The sequence below is a fragment of the Xyrauchen texanus genome, chromosome 17, assembly GCF_025860055.1.
Source record: "Xyrauchen texanus isolate HMW12.3.18 chromosome 17, RBS_HiC_50CHRs, whole genome shotgun sequence".
Classification (NCBI taxonomy): domain Eukaryota; kingdom Metazoa; phylum Chordata; class Actinopteri; order Cypriniformes; family Catostomidae; genus Xyrauchen; species Xyrauchen texanus.
In genome coordinates this window covers 42,177,052-42,186,775 of record NC_068292.1, presented here as the reverse complement: position 1 = coordinate 42,186,775, position 9,724 = coordinate 42,177,052, and the positions used below count along the sequence as shown (strand labels likewise).

General features: G+C 41.1%; 1 protein-coding gene across 2 annotated transcripts in view; it reads left to right on the top strand.

The window, feature by feature from the left end:
• Positions 1 to 873: 873 nt before the first annotated feature.
• Positions 874 to 9,724, top strand: part of LOC127657807 (zinc finger protein 385D-like) — a 100,760-nt gene continuing 91,909 nt past the window's right edge. For both annotated transcript variants that reach the window (XM_052146723.1, XM_052146722.1), the window contains exon 1: positions 874 to 1,313. In XM_052146723.1, coding sequence (XP_052002683.1) covers positions 1,295 to 1,313 — 19 coding nt within the window. In that variant the 5' untranslated portion in view covers positions 874 to 1,294. The remainder of the gene's footprint in view (positions 1,314 to 9,724) is intronic.

The following is a 9,724-nucleotide window of genomic DNA, read 5'->3' as shown; positions in this document are numbered from 1 at the left end:
TCAGTAACACTCTATGCAACCACCTTACAACACTGTCAGCCACCTGTCCAGAACACACTAACTAACTGCACTAACAATGCTCATAATAACGCACAAGAAACATCTGAATACACCTTATATACAATATAGCAATGTCTTGGCAACCACCCAGAACACCATTGTAACAGCAAAGCAGTGCTATAATAAGCACTCAAAACACCTTAGCAACAGCATAGCAACACCCTCAAAACCACCAACAGCACACTCAATCACTTGGCAATGCACAAGAAACCACCAAGAAATGCCAAAACAAACATCCAGAATGGTGGCACTGGCAACCACAAAGCAATGTGCTTGAAACCCCTCAGAACATCTTAGCAACGAATAGCAATATCTTGGCAACAACCCAGGACACATTACAGGAACACCCCAGCAACTGCATAGCAATGCTCTAATAACTACTCAAAATACTTCAGCAACAGCATAGTAATATTCTGGCAACCACTCACAACACACTCAGAATACAGTAAAGAAACCACCTATCAACACACAAATAATCACTTAGCAATGCCCTAACAACTACTCAGAACACCCTAGCAGGCACATAGCAATGGGCTAGCATCAAGGCAGTGACATATGCATGAGCAAGCACCACATTTTCTTTCTAGATAAATAAAGCAAACTTATTGCAAAATCTTGTTTACTTTATCCATGAATAATTTTTACCTTTTAAAGAAGTCCCCATATCACTGGAGAGAGAGAGAGAGAGAGAGAGAGAGCATATGAGAGGTGAGATGGAGGAGGTGAAAGAAAAAGATAGAGATAAGGAGAGAGAGAGAGAGAGAGAGAGAGAGAGAGAGAGAGTGAGCGAGCGAGCGCTGAGGAACACTCAGGCAGAACAAATGAGCAGCCGCCGCTCGACTCCCACCACAGATGCTGATATTGGCACCACGGAGAGAGCTCATTCAACGAGGAGTCAGATTACAGGTGAGAGAATCACCTCGCGCAGAGCCACAGCTGACGATAAGAGGACAGAGCTGGGAGCTGCAAGAGAGAGAGACAGACTGAGAGCACATGACCGAGAGTTCTTCTAAAGTAGGATCTCACTGAGCGTTAGGAGCCAGTTGACACAGACAGCCACAAACACACAGAGCCACCAAGACAACACGAGAAAATTACGGACCACAGTGTTGTGGAAGCTCGCAGTGTCACGGACGCTCTGTCAAACATACAGATGAGACGCTGCTGAGAACATGGACTCACTCTTGAAGGCAGCGGTGTATGGGGATGCCACAGATCTGGACGCGTGAGGACCATGGAGAGCATGTATTTTGGTAAGTGCATGCCTTTGTATAAAGAAGGGGATTGATGTTCTATTCACTCCACAAATCAGTGCAATACTGTTGGGATTAAGTCAGACTTTGCGCCTTGTCAACAATGACCCCAGCGTGAGTGCTGTTTGAAAGTCTGCGGTTGTGTTTTATTGACTCACTTATAGACTATTGGCAGGGGCGGATTAAGACTAGCAAGGGCCCTGGGGCCAGTTTTCTCCTATTGGAGGGCCCTTGTATATGCTGTGGGATCCACATATTCAAGCTTAATTAAACATTTGTTTTCAAATTTGAAGTTTGAAGTCAGTCCTTAATTCACCTGACTCTTGGCTTCATAGTGGGAATTTTGTATGTAGAGCATTCCAGAGAAGCTGACACTTGATTTGTTGCAGAGGAGGAGAGTAAACGGGGATGTGGTTTGCGGTGCAAGAGCCACGGCAAAATAGAAAGGATTAGAGGATTTTAGGAAACGTGTTTGACAGCTTGTAGTCTGTAGTAATGTGTCTTGCAGTTGATTTCATTCTGAATGCAAGGAGAAAAAGGATCTCACAATAGGCGTCTGATGTAGATATTATGTTTGATGCATTCATTATTTGTTTGTCATTTGTGTGGCATTTTTTCCCCTTGTCCATCTGAAATATGATATTTACAAATATAAATAATACCTGTGCATTTTACCCATGAATTTGATTGGTTAAGTATTCAATAACTCAAACTTATATTTAAATCAATTGAGAGTCGAATCTCTCATGTGCTTCACGTAAAGCGCACTACTAGGTTTTGGGACAGATCCATGGTGTTATGTCAGCTGTATGATTACATGCAATGCAAACATTGAACATGTTCATACACGTAATCCTCCAGGGCAAGAATCGTTATTTAGTTTTTTGTGCTGGTTGAGTAGTCGAACACGGATGCTGGTTTGGATCGTATCTGTGTTGATTCTTATCTCTAAGTGAACTATTACCTGACATGAATAGATTTATTGTAAAGGTAGAAATGTCAAAAATGCGTCATTTTTACCTTTCTGTCTTTAGCCCAGTGTAGATCTTGTTTTGATGTGGCTGATGACAGCACAAAATGCCGTGTGGTCAACCTCAGAGCTTTTATTTTATTTGTTTAATAACCTCAGATTGTAGAGCATATGGGTAGTGTTTCCTGACCACTGCAAGGAAGGTTTTACTAGAGGGAATTTTAAACTATAAATCTGGAAACAATGGAAAATAATCTTTTCAAGGGTGAAAAAACAACTCTTTAAACATTTCTATTGTCTTCACTTGGGGGCCGGGTGTCCCTATTTGATTTGTTTCCGATTCGGAAGCTCAAATTTCGATTCTGATTCAGTGGTGTAGCCAGAAACAAAATGTTGGGTGTGCCAAGAGAAAACTGGGTCTGCAAGAACTAAAGTAAAATAATAAAATGACCATAAACAACCATTGAATCACATTTTTTTGTTGGCTATATTTTTTTAAGCTCTGTGTTACGTTTAAATTACTTTAAATATAAATAAATACATGGAGTAGGTAGGCCTGTAAATATACATACAAATATGAGGCTTAATAATATGTTCTGGAATGATTCGTCATTATTTAAAAAAATATGCTAAAGACAAAAATATAAATGGTGGTACAATATGCACAATACAGAAAAAACGTACACCAATAATACACCAGATTTTAGTTACATTAATTTGTGATAAAAACTTAAATGTGCATAAGAAATAAATCAGGAATGCATTGCATTGAACAGAAGTATGCACAGCTGTAAGAAGATTCAAAATCTTTTTTGAACATTTTGTATTTATGGAGTACAGGGAGGCTATTAAGCCAGTATAAATAAAGGATAATACCATGTCTGACATGAGGCAAACAGACTGTAAGTAGACCGCTGATTATGCACAATAGATTTGCATATCAGGGGTTCATAAACAGCAGCCATATCACCCTGTAGCACAAGACTGGTTGCCCACTGAACTAAGCAGAGTTGAGCCTGGTCAGTACCTGGATGGGAGACCTCCTCGGGACAACTAAGTTTGCTGCTGGAAGAGGTATTAGGGAGGCCAGCAGGGGGTGCTCACCCTAAAGTTTGTGTGGGTCCTTATGCCCCAGTGTAGTGATGGGAACACTCTATTGTAAAAAGGCACCGTCCTTCGGATGAGACGTTAAACCGAAGTCCTGACTATCTGTGGTCATTAAAATCCCAGGGCACTTCTTGTAAAGAGTAGGGGTGTAATCCTGGTGTCCTGGCTAAATTCCCCCCATTGGCCCTTCTCAATCATGGCCTCCTAATAATCCCCATCCACTAATTGGCTCTTTAACCCTACTCTCCTCATCACCAATAGCTGGTGTGTGGTGAGCATACTGGTCCACTATGACTGCCTTTGCATCATCCAAGTGGTGGTTCACTCATCTCACGATTCGGTTCAGTTTCGTGAACAATTCTGTTTGAAAGTTTTATTATTATTATTATTTTAAAGACATATGCAAAACAAAAAAAAATTAGCACTGTCTATATGTGCTATATGATCCATCAGAGGTGTTCTGGGATTAAAAAAACATGCTTATCCAGTTAAATAATGTTCCAACTTAAAACCCTACTTAAATGTACTGATGACATAAAATCAGACTTGGGGATTGTACATCAGTACATCAGACATTGTACATGGCATTGCATTATTATTAGGGTTCTTGATTTAACACGTTAATTCAGTGTGATTAATTTGATAAAAAATAACGAGTTTAAAAAATGTATGCAATTTTGCATACAAAATGTGCAAGCTTGTAGTACCACCTGTTTACTCCAGAGGGCAGTAAGTGAAACTTCAGCTGTATGAGCAATGCGCGGTTTATACAGTGAAGAAAACACTTCAGCAGCAACAACACAAACATGCGTTATGTTCTTGCGTTAAAAACACTTGATGGAGCGCAAATCTGAACTAAGGGATCTCAAGATGTGTTCTAAGTATTAAACTATATTTAACTTGACACAGTGACCTAAAAATTTTATGTTTGTGATGCAATGCACCTGAGACGTTACACAAGCATGTCTGATGCAGGTGTAAATTGTCGGGTCCTTAAACAAGCCCTCATAATAATTCTCAAACTGATTGATAAATTCACTTGTGTATTGTCTTATTAATGATGAACTCTTCTGCCACAAGAATGTAATGCATTTTAATTATCTGAATATTTTGTATATTTTTATATGTATATATATAATTGTTAAATATTTAAATATAACTATGTATAACTATTTCATCATTATATATTGAATTATTGTTATATGAGGGGCTTTCTCAGCAAATATTTGTATATGCGATTAAATGCAATTAATCGCGATTAATTAATCGGGACACCATGTAATTAATTCGATTACAATTTTGTATCGATTGACAGCCCAAATAATTATACATATTTATTCAGCATTATATGTAGTAGAATAAAATGGCACTAACATTGAAGCTCATGACAATTGCATTCTATTACCAAACTGACACCCGCAAAATTTCAGGATTCACAACCACATTTTCTGCAAACCTGCATTGTGTGAACGCAATTGTACTGGATAACTTGTTGGCAGTCATGTCATTTAATGTCATAGAGCCACTGTACTGGCGCGTGTCTCGTGCGTTACATGTGCTGTTTCGTTAACTCGCGGAGATTCAGCTGCCGTTTTCCACTTGCTGCTCACGGGCACGACCTGCACGAAACAAAAGCTGCACTCTACACACGGTAAAAAATCATTCAAAGCTGCAGTTGGTTCATTATGATCTGTTGGATGAACTCACGCCACGTTTGGACGTATTATTTAATAGCACAGTGTCAATTTTTATTAGAGAGACTGATGTTATGGACGTCGCCATGACCTAACCCTAACCAAACAATGACTGTGTGAACGTAACCTAATTTTCTCTCACACATCAGATGGATATCAGATCCCTCCCGACTAAAAAAAGGTCCTTCTCTCTCCCGCACCCTGTATTACTTTCGCTTAAATGGTTTCACTTTCAGTTCCCACAGATGTGTATGCCCTCGTAACGCATGTGTACGACATTGCGTGTATTGGATACAGACGCTTGTAAAATAATAATAATAATAATAATAATAATAAAAAATAAAAAAATGTCCAATCATCACGATACATATCACATTTTTGAACCGCATTGTAACAGCATAAAAATAATGCTTTTTCATCCCTACATACTATAATTAAGCATCAAAAAACCTGTCATTTAATTTAGGTGTGCAAGCTTAATTTTTGGGTGGCAGTTGCGACCCTGGCACACCCGTGGCTATGCCACTGTTCTGATTTTAATTGATTGTGATTAATTTAGATATATTTCAGTAAGAATGTACATTTTGCCAACATATGATAGAAATGTTCTCTCTGCGAAGGCTTTGAATTATACAGGGAACTTCAAAACTTGGTACATATTAATTATTTAATTTAGTTTAATTAACAACAGAGCCCATACTGTGCGGTTCAATTGCGCATTATTCCCCTTCACACAAATCACGAGTAAAATGGCAGATTATCAGTTCATAAACACTTACTTTTCCTCCTGTCCTCATACAATGCTATCAAAACACTATACTGTCATGCACGACTTGTAAGATTATACAGTTTATGTTTGCATTACATAACCAAGTGCATTTACAGGCTTGTTTATGTGAGGTCAGATTGTGTGGTAGCTCAACTAATAGAGGACTGCACTTGCGATATTCAAAACAGATTAAAGTGCAACAAGAATAATTTTTATTTAGTTTTTTTTGTGACTGGTTAAGTGCTCATGGAGAAGATGTGTTTTTAACTGTTTTTTGAAGACGAAAAGTGAGTCAGCTTAATGGATGGAGTTGGGCAGGTCATTCCACCAACGTGGTGCGATGAAGCCGAAAGTCTGGTAAAGTGTTTTGGTGCCTGTTTGAGTTGGTAAGAAAAGGCGACTTTCCTTAGGCAGGCTTCTAGTGAGTGTGTAGCTCTGCAGAAATTATTTTAGGTATGTTGGAGCAGACCCAGTGACTGTTCTGTATGCCAGTATCAAAGCTTTATATTTGATACGTGCATCAACCGGCAGCCAGTGGAGAGAGACAAGGAGTGTTGTAACATGCGCTCTCTTTGGTCCATTAAAGACCAGAAGTGCTGCTGCATTCTGGATCATTTGCAGGGGTCTAATTGCACATGCAGGGAGGCCTGCAATGAGAGCGTTACAGTAGTCCAGTCTAGTTATGACAAGTGATAAAAGATGTCAAAACATAAAACTTGTAAAAACCTGTTTTGGAGAAAATCATACTTGCTTTTAGCGCTACTTAGTGGACATTTCACCTCGGAACTTCCGCAATAGGTGTAATGGACCAGGTAATATCATTTTGCTGTGATGTGTCACTTCAGTTACATAATTTCCATGAGATCAGGCAGATTTTTTTTCCTATGTGCACATTGTCTTTGTGCGTATTTTATTAAAGCTGCTAGCTTTACCTGCTTTAATTGAGGGGCAAGTCAATAATATTATCTCTGTGCCGGAACATTCCTTTAAAGTTTAAAGTGTTCAATGAAAGTTTGAGAGGAAAGGGCTCCCTGCTCTATGCAGTGTGAATTTTTAGTCTGATATATAAAGTGACATATGGAAAAAGCAGTCTGGATCAAGTCTAGGAGAAACTGAGCGGTGGGCAAACACAGCGGAGGATGTTCATTAATTATTTACACGGCATCTTTGTCCTCCAGAAATAATTTTTGCTCTCAGTCAGCACTGCTGCGAGCATTGCAAACTGTTTTAAGTTGACGGGCACATATGAGGAGATACGGAGATGGCACTACAGGCAGTTTCTTCAGCACACACACATATACACACTTCGCTTCCCTATGTTGCCTTATTGCGATCGCTGCAGCAGAGATATGAGCAGATAGCTGTGTGTTTAAGCGATGTTTAATGGGCCTGGCTGGTCGTGGGTGTTGATGAGTGAATAGGGTCAAAGGTTTATTCTTGGCCTCAACAACAGTGACCCCAAAAAGTATTCTGAATGTCTATTTACACCTCGGTGTAAATAGGATCTTCCACACAGGGCAGCTATTTGCACCCCAACAGTCTGGTGGAGCCACAGAAATATAGGACAAACTAACCAATATTTGTCACTGCAGTGGCATGGGGTGTAAAGACAGTGTGTGAATGTATAGTGTTGTCCTAGCGACCGTGATTTGAATAGGCGTTTTGTTCCACTCTTTTTCCCATCCGATTTCCTGTTTTCACTCTTAATATTTCCTTTAATACTGCTTAAAATAATAGATCAAAATGTAATAATTTGCATTGATTTGGTCACAGTGAATTTCGGATAGTGCACAGAAGGGTTTGATCCAGAGGTGGGGTCTGTACTCGTTCCCACGTGAAACCATGGTTACTGTAGTAAAACCAAGTTTATTTTTTCTAAGGTACGGTTAAGGTTAGGTTTAAACGTTAATGTAGTTTGTTTGTGGGACTCAAAATAACACAATAAACACTGCAGAGATGTTCATACTGTATGTTAGTATTTACATATGGATGAAAATAGTATCTGAAACTATTTGCACTAGGCTGCAATTAGTATCTACCATTATTTGCACTGGGGTTGTATTGCGAATAGTATTTGCCACTAATTGTAATGGGTGCCAGGGTGCAAATAGCATGATTAGCCTGATAAGGGACCGGGTGTGTAGAATCATGACCCGGTCCCGCCCTCCGCCCTGCCACATTTCTCCCTTGTTCTCTCAGGCTGGAGAGCCCCAGGCATGACGTACACCCCTCTTTCCCTGGGGAGGGGCGTGCCTCATTCCCATCTACCTGGATGAGGGAGGGGACAAGGGGAGGGAAACAGAAATAAAAATGGGGGGGGATGGGGTACTTCCTGTAACCATGTATTACCCCCCAAAAAAACACTGTAAAATTTAAGGGGAAAAGAGGGAAAAGGCCAACGCGGAGCAGCAGTGAGAGAGAGAGAGAGAGAGAGAGAGAGAGAGGAGAGAGAGATGAAAAAAATAAAACACTTACTCGCCAGTTCTCCGATATGCCATAGCTTGTTCCTCGGCCAATCCTCCACCCTCTAACGGATGACAACCGAGCCCCTCTGGGTGGATCGGAGGCAGTCCTCCAGCCCCTGGCGGACGGAACGCCCCGCCGCGTTCTCGGGGAACAGAAGGGGTCTCCCCCGCCCCTGGCAGCGGTTCTCCTGCTCCAGGCAGTCGGCAGCGAGCCCCTCCCCACTCGCGGTCGGTGGTCTCAGACCTCGGCGCATTTCAGCGGCTGGTAGGGGACTCCTCTGCCCCTGGCAGCGGCCCTGACCGCCCCTTCATCCCTCGCGGTCGGCGGCCGTTCCTCCACTTCCAGGCGGCCGGGCTCCTCCGTTGGGGTGGATGGTAGTGGCGAGAAATCTGCAACGGCGTATCCCTCCTCCTACCTGGATTTCGGCACCAGTGTAAATGGAGTTCAATGGAAACGAGGCGGCGAGAACCGGCTTGACGACATAAATAATATTTTAATGATTAACTTAAACCAAAGACAATCACACACACATGATGGACATGTCCGTAAATGATCTCTCTCTCCCGCACCATCCTCCACAGTCGGCCTTTATCCCTCTCGGAGGCTTGATTAGCCTGATAAGGGACCGGGTGTGTAGAATCATGACCCGGCTCCGCCCTCCGCCCTGCCACAATGAGTAAACTAAGTGTTAAGGGTCAGTGTTTAAACAAAGATTTTGTATGAACTGTAAGAGTAATGACTAATGTCTTTGAAGTTCATCCTGGAGTGTCCAATTACACTTTGAGCCACTGTGCAATCTCATCTTCTCTTAGCAAGGCTTTCTCCTAGTTCCTTTCAAAAGGACTTAGATAATTCCTTAGAAGTGTGAGAGGTTTCTTTCAACTCTTGAGTAAGAGAGCAAGAAGGTGCTGACAATACAGCTCACCGAAAGCAGCATAACGACTGACTGCAGGGCAGAGAAGATTGGATATTTTCCAGAGTACTGTTCGTTGAAACAGAAAACAGAGCCGTAAAAGACCACATGCTTCCTCAGGCAATGGGCACAGTGTCAAAAAGTCTCATAACTATCACAATTTAATAAGTCCTGCTCCTTTAAAAAAAAAAAAAACACTAAAAATTGCTTGTTTTGTTTTCTTAGCTTGTGTTGTCATGAAGCGCTCACAGAATCGGAGCCAGGATAATTTACCCGAGGGGGCATTTGAAATTTTGAAGGGGGCACAGATTGGACACTTTACCCTAAGATGTGATGCTGCTGCTGTTTTTTTTCCCCACTAATAGCCTACATTTTGTTGCCATCTGAAAGGCAGCATGAGTCATGTCTTTGATAGATATTCAGATGCACACGCTAAACTGAAACATCACCAAACGTTAGAAATAAATCAAATCTATTAAAATGAAAAAAAGC